Source organism: Nyctibius grandis, chromosome 4 (genome assembly GCF_013368605.1).
Source record: "Nyctibius grandis isolate bNycGra1 chromosome 4, bNycGra1.pri, whole genome shotgun sequence".
Lineage (NCBI taxonomy): Eukaryota > Metazoa > Chordata > Aves > Nyctibiiformes > Nyctibiidae > Nyctibius > Nyctibius grandis.
This window is the reverse complement of record NC_090661.1, coordinates 37,849,363-37,868,395: the sequence shown is the minus strand read 5'-3', so window position 1 is coordinate 37,868,395 and position 19,033 is coordinate 37,849,363. Positions and strand designations below refer to the sequence as shown.

Sequence of the window (19,033 nt, the reverse complement as noted above, 5' to 3'; positions counted from 1 at the left end):
TAATTGAGCCCTGATAATGGTCCAAAAATTATGGGGACAATTGATTTCTAATAACGAATAAACCTCATTAGGCACATGAATAGAAATCTGTTTTGGTTTTGGGCACCACTTACTGTGAGATGCTGGAAAAGCCATGCTCTCATGATATTTGTTGCTACTTTGGGGAATATGCCTCTTTTCTTCTGACGCTTTTTGTCCTTGTCTGGGTCATCATCATCCCCTGTACCAGGTGAGGCTACACTGTTGTCTAAACCGTCTCCTACAACAAAGAGAAAAACAGGAAGGAGGAGACATTTGATGAACAAAATATAGAAGGCAAAAGGTATCATTAATTACCAAGACATTACCGCGGTTTTATTTTGATTTGCTAGATCAGGCACATACAGTTTCTCATTATATATGTGTTGATACAAATATGTAAAAATTAGAAACCATGTCTCTCCAAATACTAATTTTGCGTTTCACACATGCATATATCATTAATTCAATTACAATTGTGTGCTTGACATAGTGCAATAGCTCTTTGTCAATTATGGGATTCACTGTGGGAAAACCTGCCACAAGAAAACCCATTCACTGTAAATGCATCCCTACAACCATTCTGAATAGGTACTATAAGTAATCAAGTTAAATGTTCTGTAGTCTATATATTCGAGGCCCTCTGCAGAGGTGGCAGTAACCATGTCACCGTTCAGTGCACATAACACACTGTCAGATGAGCCCCTCCCCGTAACCATCACCTCCCAACACACACACATATGCACGTACAAACACGTACATCTAGTATGACCCCGCATATAGCATTTGCATGACATGAAAACTTCTACATCTCCACATCAGTGATTATTATCATTAAAAAAAAAAAAAAAAAAATGCACATCAAGGTAGAGCTCTCACTTAATCAGAACTTTCCATCAACATCTTTCTCTTTTGTGCTTTTCCCTGGCATTAATTGTGCATTAGCAAAAATCATTTACTTTTAACAGTCATAGTTATTTTTTCTTGCCCTCCAGCAAAAATGCCTTGAAAGCCTGCCTGGAGGGCATCTAAATTATGTATCTGAAAAACTCTTCTGGCAAGGCATTGCAGGACCCCTACTTTCTTAAAATTCATACAAGCACGTCTTCCTGTTTTTGGGAAGGCATCAATCAAGAGCAGCAATATATGCCATATTCCTACATTAATATTTGAACTAATAACTTTAAAAAAAGGAAAGAAACAAGATCCGACTTGTGGCATAATCAAATGCAAAATAAATGAAGAATACTGGGACAGCACTGAGACTTTATAGATTGCTGTGTTTTCCTTACACATCATTAGCCCTGAGCCACACGAAAGAGGAAAACAGAGAAGTGGAGAGTTTATGCTCCCTGCTGGTGTTTAAGAAGCTGAGGTCCTGGAAGGACATCTGGGAATTGTGCTGAGACGGTGGTTTTTGTAATTTAAGAATAGACATTCATTAGCAGTAAATGCCATAAATCCCATGCTAAGTAAAAACCTTGTCCAAGAAAGCCTAAAACAATAAACTCTGTGCTCAATGTAGCCTGAGCTAGACGCTCCATAGCTTCCTGAGGAATGCTATAGATTCACGAGCTAATTCCTATAGCCTTGTCTAGCTTCGCAGTGCTACGAAACAAAATATGTTGCTGCTACATACAGTCCATTTGCTTCAAAACTTGCATTTCAGCTCCATCTTCCCTCCTGTGCCAGATCACCCTTCTTCCACTGCCTCCCCTCTTAAAGACCAACTCTTTTGGACCGGAGAGACAGAAAAAGCCACAGCAAAGAGCTGGCAGATTAATTTTATTGACATTTCCATTTTCACTGCAATGTGATACCCTCCATCACATGGAAGAGATGACCCTCACTATTTACAGACTGACAGGCCACTTCATTACAACCACCCTGCCCCAAGGCAGAGCAGTTCCTTTCCATCTGCCCAAACACCAGAGCAAGACCCTGAAGTCACTGCTCTCTTTCTCATGCTTCTTTTCTTTTTTTTGTGTGTGTGTGTGTGTTTGTTTCTGTTAACGATAGAGAAAGGAGAGTCGAATCACAGCAAACTAATCGAAGAGCTTATGGAAGCTCTATATGCTGTAACTAACTGTTCACTTTTGCAAGACGATGGTTATTTAGAAAGCGCTCCTTTCCTTTGCCCCCCTCCCCCCCATATTCCACCCTACCACTCTCTCTCTCTCTCTCTCTCTCATCTCTCTCTCTCTCTCTGTCACACACACACACACATGCACACACACACTTTCCACTATGCCAAGGAACTGCTGCAAGGCAAATTCTCACAAACACTAATGGCTTCTGACTGCTCCTTGGCAACCCCAGCATTTTAACCTGGGTGGATATGCTCTCCAAAATACAGACACTGGAGCTATCTCATCAGCTGTTCATGTGACACAGATGGAGAGCGGCTATTAGGAGCCAGGCAATGGGCCTTGGGGATCTGAGGTGCTGTACTGTAGCCTCAGGCAATTTTGAAAAGCAGTACCCGGAGAGGGGGGAAAAAATCCCTGCTGAAAGTGCAAGTTTGAAGTCAGTCTGTCTGTTTGTCTATCTGTCGTGCGGATAAAGATATCTTTGTTTCTTTATGTAAAAGCTATGTGTGTATGCACAGGATGCGTGGAGCTATAAAACTTGCGCTCTGCACCGTCCTTTCACACTGCAGAAGCACCAATTCACTCTCTGCATGGACAAATTCCTGTTTGTCTGCGTATACATACTCTCCTGTTTGTGACCATCCTCAGCAGGAGTCACCTACATGCTAAATCAGTGTTAGACCTTTTGGACAGGTTGTTAATATCCTGGTTTTAAAAAGCTAACAGCAGCCCAGGAGAGAAAAGTTCAGCTGAAGCTCCCGTTCCCATCCCACCTTAATCAGAGGTCGTAATGGTAAGAGTCACTGCTTCCCTAATCTGTTCTGTAACTTCATGAAAGGAAATTCAGATATTGTACCTCCAAATGACCTCAGAAGGTGAATACAGCAAGATTCGGTACTCCTGGTGAACTACAGGCACAACAGTGTTAAACTGTATTGTCATATCTTTAATAGGACTACAGCTGCTCACATTAGTGGTTACTGTTTCTAGTGGCAAGAAATCATAGAAGTAGTCCATATCTGACTTTTCCAAGACAGAATAATTTACTTCTCAGATATGGAGGGCCTGATCCTAGTTTGCTATATCCAAATAAACATGAGCGACTTTAAATGAAGAAAAAGAAATTATCAAAAGTGAAATAAAACAAACAGACACGAAAGTCACTCTATGGCAGACTGGATTAACTATATTTTTAACTGCTGTATTAAGGAATCCAAATTTAAATCATTTAAACCATCATTACAAGTGATTCTGCTTATGTCAACTGTTCATATCCTGATTTGGACAGCAATTTGTAAGAGTGGAGTCAAGTCCTAACTTGTATGGAAGCTGCAATTATATAAGCATAGTTATCCCAATTTTCTAGTGGGGAAAGTCTAGATTTTGACCCACTGACTCTCTCTTTCACACAGCAGCAAAAAAAAAAAATGAAGGGTGACTTTCTCCTGCCTTGCACACTGTTCACTCATTTATCCTTGTGCAAAGAGTACAAGTGATTGCAAAACCCTATCACTGTTCTAGGAAAGCAGAGAATTCTTAAGTGGCACTCTGTGGAGGTGTCAATGACTATGCAGGATTCAAGCCAGTAGAGAATTAGGCATATCACCCAGGTTGTTTAAGATTATTTCAATGCTATGTCATAGCCTCAATAACCCCTATAAAAGACTGAGAGAGTTTACAAGAAACTTTGCAAAGTGACCCACACAGGGTTCCTTAGAGACCTTGTCTTCTAGAGGAAGGGTTTGTGGAGGAGGCTGGAGATGCAAGTCTTCTTTACACGGTGGGAAGTGAGGCTTCCACACTAGATCTAGTGCACTAGTGTGCAGACACTCTTAGCATGTGCTGAGGGTTTCTTTCCACAAGACAAATTATTTTGCATTGAAAGCAAAGGAGACTACCTCTTATTTAAAAAATACTGAACAAATAGTTAGAGCAGGGTTTCCATTGCACCATGATTTCAAACTTGTACTTGCTGAAAACTAATTTCCTTGAACAGACTAGCTTACTGACCCCAATGTTGATACAGCTAAGGACTCTGGGAAACAGAGTTCAGTTCTACAGAAGGCCTGTCTACCCTTATTGTATCAATGAATTCCTCTTCGACAGTCCTCCACACTATCAATATTACCTCAGCCTTAGTCCTTGTTTGTGTTCCTTGCAGAGTGCAGACCCAGCAAGAGAGGAAGCAAGTGCTTTTTAGAAGCTGCTCATCTAGTCTTTTCACCATTTGTGGACAGGATGAATAACAGATTCCCGATCTACACAAAATTATAACTGAAAAGGCTAACCCAGTCAGGCCAAAGCACAGAAGCCTAGTAACAGCCCAGTTTGAAACTCTATTATCATTATAACAAGCAGAGCAGTAAGAAAAGTGATTTCTGGAATAACACATTTCAGGACCCACTGTTTGAGTTTCTTCACTATCAGCGGTCCCTGACAGCTTTATGGTTTGTCATGCTAAAGGAAAAGAGAGAAGAGCAGGTGTATCTAAGGTGGAGGGAAGACAAGACACTTCACCATTTTTCTAAAAATAGTGCAAGCCATACGAAAACCAAGTTAAAGGATTCTGAAAAGGAAAGCTGCAGTGCACTATGCTGATCTTAAGTAAACTACTCCACAATCTTTCAGTCCAGTATTTTGATGGAGTAGAACATGCAGATATAAATGCAAAACAAAGAGGATAATCTGCATGCAGCTTCTATTCACAATTTGCAATTATTTGTTTTTACTTATAATGTGTCCATGTGGACACATAAGTATTTTAAACCATTATTAATAAGGATGTTCAACTTAGTAATATGATCCACATCACCACCAGAGAAAAATCTTAAAAATCTGGTTAATTACCACTGCCAAAAAGCAAGGAAGAGAAGTGTTTGAATATGTTTTGAAGATAAAACAGCCTGTGCTGTAGGGAGGACTAATAGAAAGGGGAAGGTCAGCTCCAGAATCAAAGACCCTTCAGGACAACTTCTTATCTCCATTCCACCCTGTTAAAATCATCAGGCTTTGAACCTTACAGCTTCAGCAGATCACAGCTCTTTGAATGAAGTGCTGGCTGTGGGTTTTTTTTTTTCCTTCTCTTAATGGTCACTGTTCATGGAAGTTGACTTACTCTCCTCACACCACAGAAGCAATACTTATCTACTGCATTTTACTGTCTAGGGAAACTGAGTTGTGATAGGTTGTGGGCGGCAAATCTGGGACTTTGAAAGCCACGAACAGTTCGAGTAGGCATCCCAGCTTAGAGCTGTGCCGTTATCAGCAGTGCTTTGCCAGCACACATGCTGATTTTGCTGAATTACTTGACTGCAGGAGGAAAGGTGCCATCAGAAGCTGTTTAGGCCTGACACAGGCATCCTAGGTTGACCTGCTTGCCTAGCCCCCACTTGCCTCATCCTGGAGCGGGGTGTCCTCGAGGGAGCTGCTGTAATCAGCTCCCTGTGTTCCCTCTCCTTTTGTGTCTCTGAGACACCAGACACATGTCTCATGGTGCTACGTCATGTTTCAGTGAGCATCTTGGAGCGAAAGAAAGGTTGAACATGGGTGCACTAGAAGGAACAGGAAGACTTCAGACATACAGCACTACTATCTCTCTTACTACAGAAAGTGTTACTCTTTTGCCCCACTAGCAACAGTGAGGAGATGAAGGGCTGGCCTTCTCTCTGCCTTTCTTTAGGAAGATCTTTTGCTTTCTAGAATATAACCCAGCAATTCCACTGAGCTGATACTGTAAAGCTGACATGTACAAATTTCACAAAATCCAGGCATTAATAACTATTGTAAATTCAAATAGGAAGAAAAGGAAGAGAACTTAAGCCACTATCAGACCTCACCTACAAAGCTATTCTACTCTGTCTAACCACATTTTAGCATAGTTTGTCAGTCAGGAGCAAGTCCCTATTGCCATCTGGCCATATGTATTAAAGGCTTAAAGAGTTGCATGGTATCTGGTATCTAAAGTGTATTTACAACAAGAGAGCGAATAAAAACTGTTCCCTTTCTATTTCTGGATAGGTACATCTCTATAATCACTAATTTGTCTTATTTTCAAAAAGGCATTTACAAATATTTTATTATTTACTAGAAGGTAGGAATGACATTCCAGCTATGTTATTGTTCTAGCCATGCATGCTATAAAATCGGTGATTCAAATCTTTCAAAATTATTTGCAGAACTATAATGTTTCACATTTCCTGTTTTATTATTTTCCTGTCCACAAATAAGAAAAAAGTCTGGCTTTTTTGTGCCCTTAATTGTCTGTGTTTAAAACTCATGTTTATTTGTGAAGTGAATTGAGAATTCTTAGAGATTATCTTCAAAAGCCAATAACATTTTTGTAGCTTTTTAAAGAGAAAATTAATAAACACCAGTTTAAATTTTAAGTTCTTTTATACAGCTGGTAAGTTTGTGGTTCGTTCATTATAATCCAATATTTTTTCACATCAGGTGAAAAAAGTATTCCAACGCAGACAAGGGGAACAGTAAAGCAACCTGCTAATTACTGATCTCTCTTACGTTCCTGCTGTGCTAAACTGTCTGGACATGCTGAAGTGAAATTTTTCTGCGATTTTCAAGTGACTAGTTCATGGCCCACTGCCGTGGAGTGCAGGAGAAGGGATGAAATGCTTTGGTTTACATGCAACATTTACTAACTGTGTGGGTTTTCCGACATTAAAGAGGGGACAGTGACCCATGCCACCTTTTTCACACTCAAAAGAACCCTGAAAAAACAGTCTTCATAGGCTTACCTCAGGCTTCCCTGGCCCTTAACACCCTCCCCCCAGGGCAGGAGCAGAAAGAGAAAAAAGAAGGGATTTTATGCTCCTTTCTCTTCAACTTTTCAGGCGGTATAAGCAGCATTTAGCAAATTCAGCCTCCAAATGGCTCCAAATGCTCTGAGCTGCAGGGGCTCATCCTTTGTTAGCCTCCCTCTATTTACACAGGATTTACGCAGTCTCTCCACTGAAGAGACCACATGTTTCTGACAGAAAGCACTTCCATTCACACTGCATCAGGCAACAGGATTGTAACCACTGCAGCTTCACGCTGACCTGAGATTAGGGATTTCAGCAACATTGAGATGGTAACAATCTGCTAACTAACGAAAATTATCCATGGAGAACTCCGCTGCTTACTCCAGTTAAAACTGCCGTGGCCAGATAGATTAGGTTACTTAAAAAGACAATTAAGAACTAGCTACTGTCAAGAATATGCGTGTCCATCTACAAATAACATACACACAGAAAAATATCAGCAGGAAAAAAAAAAGAAAAAAAAAATCAGACTGCAGCTTGGATTAAAACAATTTCACCCACTGGCTGAAGACATAAAGTGTAAAAACAGACAGATGGACACATACGTAAATGTGGCTGCATTTGTTTCTCTGGAGCTGGCAAGTTAGTAATAACAGTATAGTTTAATAATTTATTTTCCATAGTATTTTTGCACTGGTTAACTGGGCAGTGGCTACATCCACGCAGAACTTCAGGAGCAGAATAACTCCTTCAATCTAATTGTTACTGGGGCAAACAAACTGAACTAAGCCACCTCTCTTGGCTCTACCTACAAGGACTTAGTCCTGGAACCCGATATCAGTCTGGGGATTTTTAAAATTTAGTATTTTTTTTTTAACTCGGTTTGGCCAGTCAGGATTTCTGCGTTGACATTTTTTCCAGATTTAGTATTTGTGTCAGGGTTTTTCAAAATGGATTACACACACACAAGCACAACAAACCTTGCTGATTGGAGCTTGTGTTTTTTTGCTCAATAGCCTTTCATGGGGCAAAAGAAAATTAGATGGGAACACAGGGCCAGAAAGGACCACACAGATCCATTTTTTGATGAGTTTTATTTTGGTGTTTTAATTTGGCAAATTATTTTGCTTCTGCAGCAAAGGACAAAATAATTTACTTCTGTAATAGTAACTCATGTATGCATCTGATAAGTACATAAAAAGTACACGGTATATTCTAAAGTTCTCCATAGTATATCATAATAAAGCTCTTCTGGGCACTCAATGATTCATTTTTAGTGATCTCTCAAATGCCCTTATCCACAGTTAACACTCAGATTTTATTAAGGAAAAAAGCAGGGACAAATGTCCACTTAAGTCCCAGCTCTCAAATTCAACTCTGCTTGCACTGCAGTACCTAAAGCTAAAGCTGTTTTAATGTTCTATTCACCTCCCCCGTGTGGCATTTCTGCTAACACAGAGTTCACAATCTTTCAGCCCCAAACACTGAAGGCTGCTATCTGCAAGTCATCCAAGGAATGTGCCAGATACTATCATCTCCCCTGCAATACAAAGAACCAGAAAGAGGCAGAGACCAAAAGGAGACCGTACTGATCAGGTTACTAAAGTCCAGAAAGTCTTTCCCAGAATGCTAAATGTTAATCTTTGAACCACCAAATGTTATAATTAAGATCCTTGTAGTTGGAGGAAACGCTAGCTTGAGAAGTCGAAGTACAGCCATTTGAAGTCGTACTTTTTTGCGCGTTTATCCTAATCTCACACTCCTCATGCTGGCATAACCGCCATCAAGCACCTTGTTCTATTCAAGCAAAATTATCATTAATGTCAGTGGCAGTTTTGCCTGAGTCAGGAGTGTAAGACCAGATCCTTGTCTTGTTCACGCAGAATTGCAAGCAATGAGTATATACTCATTAAAACTTGTGGTTTATGCTGATTTATGATGCTCTTCTGTTTAAAAGTGAAACTCACTTTGTACCTCACTGGGATAGTGTTCAATGCACTTGTTTCTGCACGGTTTTAACTTCAACTTCCTCCCTCCCCACCTCAGCACAAGTTGGGAAGTTTACACTCAGGTTTTGGCACCTAGGCTGAAGGAAAGCATTACTAAATTAGGCTTGAGTATTTTGTCTGTAATTCAGTAATTACTTTGCAGTGTGAATGTAAATAGCTGTTATTCTGTTTAAATTTTTCATCCTACTAAATGCTGTCACACAAAATGTCCTAGTGCTGCAATCTAAATGGAGTTCTTTTTGAATCGCTTTTTTACATATTTTTAGAGAAATATTTTTAGCATTCTTGTAATAATTCTGTTAAGAATACCAGCTGCAGACTTTGGCTACAGCTGAGACAACACTAACAAGTCATTAAAGAAATCAGGAGACAAAAAAAAATTTTTTTTTTTTTTTGCCTAAAGCACATCATCTTTTAGAGACCATTTTCTCTTTTTAGTTCTCTGTCCCTGCCAGAGTCAATGGGATAGTGTTTTTAGTTTCCTCAATCAACTGTACCAAAGCTGGTATACATTAAAAAGCTATATTTTATTTTAAGCACCATTTCTTATTTGCTATCCTGTTATTTTTGACATTAGAATAATATCAAATGTGGGCAAAATAGCCAAGTTCAATTAAAATTCTACCCACAGTTGAAGTTAAGTAATTAAGTTCAACAGTATCTCATCAATATTTAACTTTTAACATTTTGCAGTTGTTTATATATAGCAGAATGTGGAGAACTTAAAGTAGATGATGGCTAACATCCTGTACTGTTCTTCTTCATTAAGTCATTAATGTAGTTTCTTTAAGAATAAAAATGGCTTTTTTTTGAAGAGGAAAATAGCCATCAGAGCATATCTATTTTCCTTACAGCTGTTACAAACTTATAAACTGTGAGATATTTTACTGTCTTGTAGTTCCCCTTAGACAACATGCTGTTGAGTCCAACTGCTTGTTCAGGAAACATCCCTTAAAATGATGCCCACTAATACAGCAAGAGTCCATATACTGTCCACATTAGAAACCTCTCTTTTCAGGGTTATTTAACTATTAAAAAAGCGCCAGCTGAAATATTGCATACAATTACACATTCATAGGACTTTTTTTATCATTTCCAAAAAAAAATTAGGACTAGAAATGTAACAGACATTTATTCCTGAGAGATGTTAACTTAAAAGCTACAGTAATTAAAAAGGACATTTGTTAGGCCACAAGTTTAAAACGCACATTAGTCTATTTTAAGATGTATTAAAAAAAAATGGAGGATGGCTGAATGCTTAAAAAAAGATGTTTCAATAAAAAGTGTCAAAATGAACCATAAAAGCTTTTCCAGGTGATCAAATGTACACAAATGTGTGTGTTACATAAAACACAAATAAGAGTACCGTCTTGATATGCATTCACAAACACCTGAGCAGCATCAGAAAAGATGCTTGCTGTGAACGCGTAGTCCAGAAAAAAATAAAAAAAAATACAAAACAACTCCAAACTTGGCAAATCTTACATACCATAAGAGCTCCAACACCTATGCACAGTAGGGTGGATTAACCCGCTGGGTGCTGCGGACATATATATGCACCTCCTCCTAAAGTGTTCATTTGGCTGGCAGTCTGGAAAATGCCAGAATGCGAAGGGTTACGTGGGAACACTGACAGTTTGCTCTTGTAGGTTTAAGTTAAAGTCTGTACTTTAAATATAGTCTGCTAGGTGTTGGGAAACATCACTAATACTGTTTGTAAGTGGTGTGCCACTTGGTGCTCACAAAGGGCTTGATCCCGTGCTCGCTGCTGCTGGTGAATCATGTTCCAGCCGACAATCACATGCTTTGGATCTGCCCGTGTTTACTTTCGGGGTAACATTTTCCAAGGTTCTTTTCCTCCAACAGGCCTTGTAAAGTGTAAACCATCTATACTTAATACGCTATATATATTGGATGCTTAAAAGCGGTTACTGGATAGGCCTGAAACATTTTGTCTTTCAAGTTCAGTAGACAGATTATAAGAGTAAGCGTTTAAGAGCCAAAGCCCCTACTCAGTCCCTGCCAGTTTCCTAGAGGCTGGCTTCAGTCATGAGGGAATATATAGTTAAGAATATCCAAATGCCTCAAACTGGAAGAAGCAGCAAGCATACAGACTTGTGGTATTTGGTCAGAAAACGTCAACTGGTTGAAAAAAAACCCCAGACTTTTACAGAGATCTTTATGATATCAGAAAGGCTTACAAGCAACTTAATTTTCTCCCATCTTACAGTTTTACTGGATTGTTTCTGGATAATACGGTAAAAAAAACAAACAAAAAAAGAAGGGAAGGCCATGGTCTTCTCCTCTCTCTGTACCCGAACTACCCCATAGGATGTTTTGGATCTGCTTTAGGTGATGAAAAGAACTGACGGAGCAATGCGCAATTTCATAGAAACACGGGGAAAAACGTTTGATAAAAGTTTCCATTAATTTGATTCAGAAAATAAGGAAGCATAAAAATAGCAAAACCACAGGGCACTGCCTTGTTACAACACTATTTGCCTAAAAGTTCACAGCACAAAACTAAAAAGTACGGACCCCCACTTTGACACCTGGTGCTTTGCTTTTCTGTTCATAAGCCTGTAAATTCATGTCAAGTCTTTCATTGTAGCATGAAGTGTTGCAAAAGACAAATATGCAGTGCCTACAAAGCCTTCCCAGACTGCTTTGTGTCCCTGAGCTCTTCCTCGGGAAGGACCTTACAAGTTGGGCTCCAGAGAACTTCCACCACCCCACTCTCTACCTGAGAGAAGATAGGGTTGGCTGTATATAGGGACCCCAAATGAAAAAAAATGACAAGTTAGGAGACTTCTCTTCATTCAGATGGGTAAAACTGACTTTCCCCCTGGACAGGCTGACCACCTAGCCAGTTAGAGAACTGACATGTATGCCATAAGATCAAATCTAAGCCCCACCAATCAAGTAGTCATCAGGGCTAAACACGCTGATGCAGCACATTTCCAGGTCTTGATCACACTAGGCAGGGGACTCATTCTTCTCAGTGATAAAGTCACTAAATGCACTCTTGAGGAGATAAAAAATTAAGAACTGGCTGACTTTGTACCATTTGAGTGAGGTATTCAGCGCTGACCCAGAACAACAGAATTGTCATGTTCTGACACCAGCTAGGAATCACCATAGACATGGTCATCTCTGACTCCTTACTGCAAGGCTGTTCACAGGAATTGTTCCTCAGCTGGTCAGTAGCATCAATCCAGAAACTACAGTGTTTGAATGTATTATGCATTAGAAGAAACTTCACACAGTCCCTACATCTCTCTCCTTCTCCCTCTCCTCTTAAAAACTCTGTGAAATTATGCCAGTGAGGGGGCTCGGTAGTCAAAAAAGGGCAAATAGGATTTCAGCAATTAAGATTTCCCTCAAAGACATTAAACCCCCTTTGCAACTTTATAGTTAAGATATTTTAACCTGTGTTCTACTATGTCAGCTGTTAAAACTTACCAAAGATTTGTGCAGCAGCTAAGAACTGAGATGCTAATACTGTTGGAGCATTATCTAACACAAGATATTCTATTCCCTTTTCTGTTACTGGCTCAGAAAGTGACCTTCAGCAAACTTTAGGGATAAGGATTTTCAAAAGTGCTCAAATGAGCAAGGAACACAGCTTTCAATGAAAACTGCTTTAAAAGTAATGCATAATATTCCTTTTGATAGTAATTGATGATGGCTCTTAGATAAGTGAATATTATATATTATTACTTTTAAAGACAAACATGTCAATGCACTCTTGCGCTCATTTCAGCATTATCTTTTTCAAGTCTGAGTAGGGTTATTGTTTTTACTAATTCTTCTTCATCTCTAAATGTGTATCTTAAAGAGAACATGCTTTCTTTACATCCTGAAATACTCCATTAGAAGGCAGATTCTTGGACATAAGTACTTGTGATCAAAATAGATACACAAGGACATCTTATTCCTTTTCTGCTTCAGGTAAATAGCAGTATTTCCATCTACGTTACTAGGAGTAACTTCAGTAAAGAGATCACACAGGGTTTTGTATCTGTGGCTGATTGAAATCGTGAAGTATGAACAGTGTTGTCATGCAGCCTTTATCCATCTCTCCTTCCTGTGGCATACATGGGAATTTGTCCTGAGAGACCAAGTAAAAAACTAAGATTTGGCATTTCCCATTTCTACCTCTGATGAACTCAATGACAAAACACTCTCAGGACCTCACTCTTCACCTGCCACACAGGCTGTGTTTCCGTCGGTGTGTGTGACGCACACAGAGCGAGTCAGCTTTCCCAGGGAGGGGAAGAAGTGCTCAGAGGGACCAGTACCTGCCATGTTGCTGGTCTCTTCACTGTGAGGACACTTACACGAGCACCAGCCCTGCATGTTCGGATGGAGTTAACTTCTCTCTTGCTCTCAGAGAGCAGGAAAGAATTATCACATGGAGTACAGGTCTGGGGCCATTTTTCTGAAATAAGAAACACCAGTCTTCGTAACTCTAACGAGGCCCCTTTTCAACTCTGTTTATTTCTTACACAATAGATTTGTTTGGACAATGCCAAGGAAAGAGAAGCTAAATCAAGGAGGTGAGCAGGCCATCCTTTATTCCTCAACCAGTGCTGCTTTCTGGTACCCATGGTGGCCTTTCCCGTAAGTGTTAAAGGTCTGATAAATAACGCCAGCCTGGGCCCTGGCCGTTGGTGGTTCACAGATTGTACATCCTTAGCAGCACCACCCCATCTATTACTGTGGAATTAGTTGACAACACTACTAGTTGTACCAAAAAAATAAACTAATTGGTCTCTGAGGAAAGCTAGGTGCTTTGGAAGTCTTTTTAACAAAAAGAAAAAAATTATCTCCCATAGTGATTTGCCAGCCTTCTTATACTCTATCCAGCACACTGGGACTTCTAAATTACATACTATAATTGACATCAAATATCTGTCCCATCAGTGAATATCTTTATTAGCATCAAAATCACTCACAACTAGTGTTCCTCAACGTTATTAAACAGAACTTGTTCTAGGTGTTGCCTTACTAATTAGTCAGGATGAGCCCGAGGAAGAAAATCTGGGTCATGTTAAATTAATTGGAATGAGCATGAAAATTAGCAGAGCAAACTGCATCAATTTTCTATAGAGAGCCTTTCCTCATGTTGAGAATAAAAATGGATATTATGAGGCATTAACCAAACTGCCTTCTGTGACTGCCAAGAGGTGTGTTACAGTAGCCCAAAAATATCATGCTCACAGATTTTCAGAAGTTAATGAGACATTTCCAGGAATGGTAAATACATGGTATTAAAATGGGTGTGCCTCTTATGGGAAAATGCCAAGTCATTTCATGTTTATTCAGGCATAACAAGCTCCTCAAAATGAGCATAATTTAAGAGGTGAATAGTGCAAAGAGGGCTAACATTCAACTAATTTTCCTTAAGAAAGAAAAGATTAAATTGAACAAAAAATGAATTAAGAGGTTTACAAATCAACAAGTCAACCATCAGATTGCAGCCTCTGCATAGTATATTCTCAGCAGCCCCTGCCATGAAGTTTTCAAAAAATGTCCCAAAGGCAGGGAACAAAGCGAGCAGAACTGATTACAGCCACACTCACCGCCTTGCTGTCTAAACTCTGTTTGGCTTCCTAATGAGCTCACTAAAAACCTAATTCATCTCCCATAACCCTTCTCAGCCCTCCTTGAAATTCACCATTATGGAAATTACAGATGAAACATTTACAGGCTGTGTTCAAATTACTGCTTCTTCAACAGGCAGGTCCCTGACCCTCACAATGAACACAATAGAGGTATGTCCGGCATGAAACTACTCGAGCTGCAGCCTATAGAATAAAGAGGCTCAAGAAGGTTAAGACTTTTTCTCATGGTGACAATGATTTCCGCATTAATGCTTTCAGTTCCATGAATATGGGAATTTTGTGGGTTTGACAGTATATCAAATACAAATTGTAATTCAGAAGGGGAGAAATGAGTTGTACTGATGACAAATAGCTGATATAGGCTAATGTGAATTCCCAGCTTGTTCATGAGGAAACTCCCTCAGTTCCTCATTACTTGAAGTCAAAATGATCCTCACGGCACCTAGCCTGTAACTGGAAGATTACTGAATTGATGGATCCTTAGTTTAAAATGCAGCTGTTTTATTCTGCTTTAGTAATTAATTCTTTTTCCAATACCATATTGATTAAGCGTAGACCCTGATAAAGTTCAAACTGAGAAGAATCTCTAGTGGCTTCCTTAGTTGCTCCAGAGACTCAATGAAAACTTCCTACAATTCCACCTGCCTCCTCAGAGTGCTGATCCAACGAACAGAACAGTTTTTTTCTCATAAATTAGTTAGGCCATGTGGAGCTGTATTAGCTGATCGTTGCTTTTGTCTCTCTACTTGCTGACTTGCTTTTCACTTTTGCTGTCCTTTGTGCTGTCACACATAAAGTCGGAGTGCAGCTGCCATGCTGAACCCAAACCAAAGTAACGAACAATTTGTACAAACTACATTTTCCTCCCCCCCCGCTTTATACAGCTGCAACTCCCTGAGCAGTGCTGCAAAATAAGGCCTCCTGGGATCCAACTAGCAGAGAAATCCATGCTGAAGCACGCAGTCCTTCTGTGGGACTAAAGGGTGTTGGGGGGGCTGTGAGGAGGAGTAACCTGTTTTCTTCAAGACTGCTCCATCTTTTGGGATAGAATATTTGCTGCTTTGTTTTTAACAGCCAAAGATCCTTATATTATCTGTTTTTTACTTAAAAAAAAAAACAAAACAAAACAACAAACCAGGCCCAAACCACACACATAAAACACGACAGCCACTTGAGACAAGAAATCACCACTTCATCTATAACAAGTAGGACGTGGATCCTTGTTGACTAACAGGCAGCCAGTGGTTGTCTGTGAATAACTACTGCAAACACAGCAGCATATTATAAGAAGCAACAATCACCAACATGATGCTGCTTTTCAGAGAGTCACCTGTACCGGAAAATCCAGGCTTGTGAATTAAAAAGAGCATGATAACAGAAACGTTCTCATATTACAGCCAGTACAATGGATTTTCTTTTCTATGAAAATCAGAAATACATTGATCTGAAAACATTCCCAGCACTTTACTATTAGTATTATTTCTTCCCCAACCTACCCCAGCCCTTCTCCTCCTCCTTCCCTTTCCCACCACCCAAAAAAGAAATAGCTGATGCCTTCCGTGTCTGCACACTACAATTTATAACTTGAACCTGTGTGTCTGAAGGGTGACGTGCTGTATATACTGGTTTCTACAACACTGGTAACAAGTGATCTACAGAAGTAAGCGATCTGGTGGAGTGGCACATCAGATATTAGCAATCCTTGCTCAGGTAACTTATTAGTGAATAAGACTACTTAAGGCTAGGGATCTCATTCTAATTTCATACTGTTCGATGCCCTTAACTTAACCTCTGCCTGCCCACCAAGGCAAAAGCAGGCTGGCTTTTCATATTTCTTTGGGAACATCCGCTCAATTTTGGTTCAGTCAATTTGTGTTTGAAGAGATACATAACCAGGCGGGTGCAAGGACCGCGGTGGGCAACCTCTGTGCGTGGTGTGCCAGGACAGATAACGGCATTCCTCACCTTCAGAGCATTCTTCCTTAGGGCAAAAGGTCACCCTTCACAGATGTCTGCAGCAGACACTCGGCTGTCAAAAGGTTGCATCATGCGATGCATGCAGTCACTGCTAACAATGCACTGTTCTCATCCAGATAGGCAAACACGTTGCGCTTCTAAATAATTTCCTTGTTAAGGACAACTTGTTTTTTCCCCCTCAAATTTTGTTCAGCTATCAACAAAGTGTAAGGAACATTGAGAAAAAAAAAACAAATCAGTCTAACCCCCCCTCACCAATTCACAGCTTAAATATTCTATTTTCCTTTTCTGCCAGGCTATTCAGCACAAGAAGGTGCTTCTGGTTTATTCCTGAAAAAGAGAAATAAACCCACCATATTCCAAAATGTCTAACAGTAAAGCATAGAGTTTGAAAGCAAAAAAAATGCACATTTGGTAAAATGAGAGATAGTAAGCAATTTGTCAGAAAAGTTACATAGCCAGAAGAATTCAATGAAGAAAATTCTGTTCAGCTTAATATAGCCTATTCTAATTTCTTCCATTTAAAAGTAACAAACATACACACCCCCTGTTTGGACAAGTGCAAAAAGGAAAGTTATGTGTGTTCATGTATTTGTTATGAATCCAGGTTTGCCTGGTGCAGAAAGTTTATTTCTCCAGGAGCACCTCAGAAATAATAGGTCCTAGTTGCTACAGTAGCTCAGCTTTTTAATTTCCAGTGCCTCCAGATGAAAAAAATATAACAAAGATTTTTTCTTTGTTGAGGACAGTTACTCTAAAGCAGCTTGAAGCTATCACACACAATACAAAACAAGTAATTTCATTCTAGAATGGATTCAAACAAGCTTATCAGGATTGTTATCTATTTATAAATTATATATTTACAGTAAAGTAAGACAGACATGGCTGTAATGTTACACGTGGGGAAACACAATTAGAGATATTCCAAATTACTCAACCTAATCCCAAGCAATAGAATCTTAAGGGCACTGGGAATTTCTAGAAGAATTAAACATTCTTCTAGAATGTTTTACTCATTAAACATGAGTAAAAAGCTCAATTAAATATCCTTAGAAACCAAGCAGAGATTCTTTCAGATCTGCCTGCAATATGTAATCCTCCCAAATGCAGAATATTTGCCTCTGTGAGCATCCCTTTTCTGCTCATTCTTTTAGCCACTGAACCTATGGAAAACACACTTTCAAAAAAAATCTTTTTTGCTGCTTTCATGTCTTGTATTTCATACACTTGGCCATCTTGAATTAACAGGAGTCAATGAAGATACACATTCTTAGAAACAGACGCAGCTTCATTGGTCTAATCTATGAACTTTAAAGACCTTCGTTTTATGAGCTTTCCTCAGGGTAGGTATTTCAGTGTTCTAAAAACAAGGTTATGGACTGTTAAGTTAAGCACATGTTCTGCATCAACTTTTTAGTTTTAGCAGGTTATTTGGTGCCAAGTTTACCAGTTAGTATCACCAATCCTGAAATATGTGCTTATTTGTTTTAACAGGTGTTTTGAGAACAGTGCAGGAAAGGAGAAAAGCACTGTTAATATGTTCATTTAGTATCTATCCTTAATTCTGAAAATCCCCTTGCCTTTCCCCCCAAAACATGACAAAATTTCACCTCAGGTGTTTGAGATGCAAACAGATGGAGCTGAAAAGGAGTACAATGGGTATTTCTGTTATTTCAGCAGTCTGATGATTTATCCACTCATTTCTATTGTACATTATTTCTCATCTAGTAATCACTAGCTGTAAGCTGGGCTTACATATGGTATGACCCATCTACTTACAGAAAACTACCTTTTATTGTGCAACTGATGTTACCTGTAGAAGAAAAAAGTAAGGCTGAAGCAAAAAAAAAAAACAATACCCTTTAGATAATGAAACAGAACTAGGGACTTTCACTCAGTCTGTTCTTCTGAAGACCATTTGTTAGCGTTTGACTCAGAGGACGTACAGGGAGAAGAAATAAAAACAGTCTAAAACCAAAATTGGCTTACCCACATCAGCCATTCCACAGAACCAAAATAATAGTTTGCTCTTAAAAATAAATACCAGTGAAACATTAAGATTTACACACACATGCACACTGCTGTCACATTTGTGGGTCAGTTGAGATGATGCATCACAATTTTCACAAAATCCACATGCACAGATACACACTTCTTGCAGGTGTTATCTCAGACTTGGTCTGCTGAGAAGCGAAGTGAATCCCCACAGCGATGTTTGAAAGTTTAAAAGCTCAGTTTTTTGTTTCTAAATGCCTATGAAAACATTGCCTGTGCTCAGAGGCCTTTTAAAACAAAACCGAAGCTTTTAAAGCTTCAAAAGCGGTCATGGGAATTTGCTCATCAGGAGGGAATCCTAAATGAAGGCCAAGATTCAGTGGATTCCCCTGGACATGACAAAAGCCATAGCCTGTCTGCAGATCTACTGTTTCTTATAACAGATGTAGGCTGATTCAGGCAAAACCTGACAAACCTTTCTCCATGCCCTACATCTTACGAAATCTACTTTTTAATAAAAAGTTTAATCCTCCCCAGTTATGTCCTACTATTCTCTGCCA

General features: G+C 39.4%; 1 protein-coding gene across 2 annotated transcripts in view; it reads right to left on the bottom strand.

Moving 5' to 3' along the window:
- MEIS2 (Meis homeobox 2) overlaps positions 1-19,033 on the bottom strand; it is a 185,127-nt gene that overhangs the window by 131,875 nt on the left and 34,219 nt on the right. Inside the window, exons 8-9 of one of the 2 annotated variants that reach the window (XM_068398346.1) lie at positions 10,364-10,465; positions 114-259 (exon numbers count right to left, since the gene is read on the bottom strand). In XM_068398346.1, coding sequence (XP_068254447.1) covers positions 114-259; positions 10,364-10,465 — 248 coding nt within the window. The remainder of the gene's footprint in view (positions 1-113; positions 260-10,363; positions 10,466-19,033) is intronic. The other variant, XM_068398345.1, reaches the window with a different exon arrangement.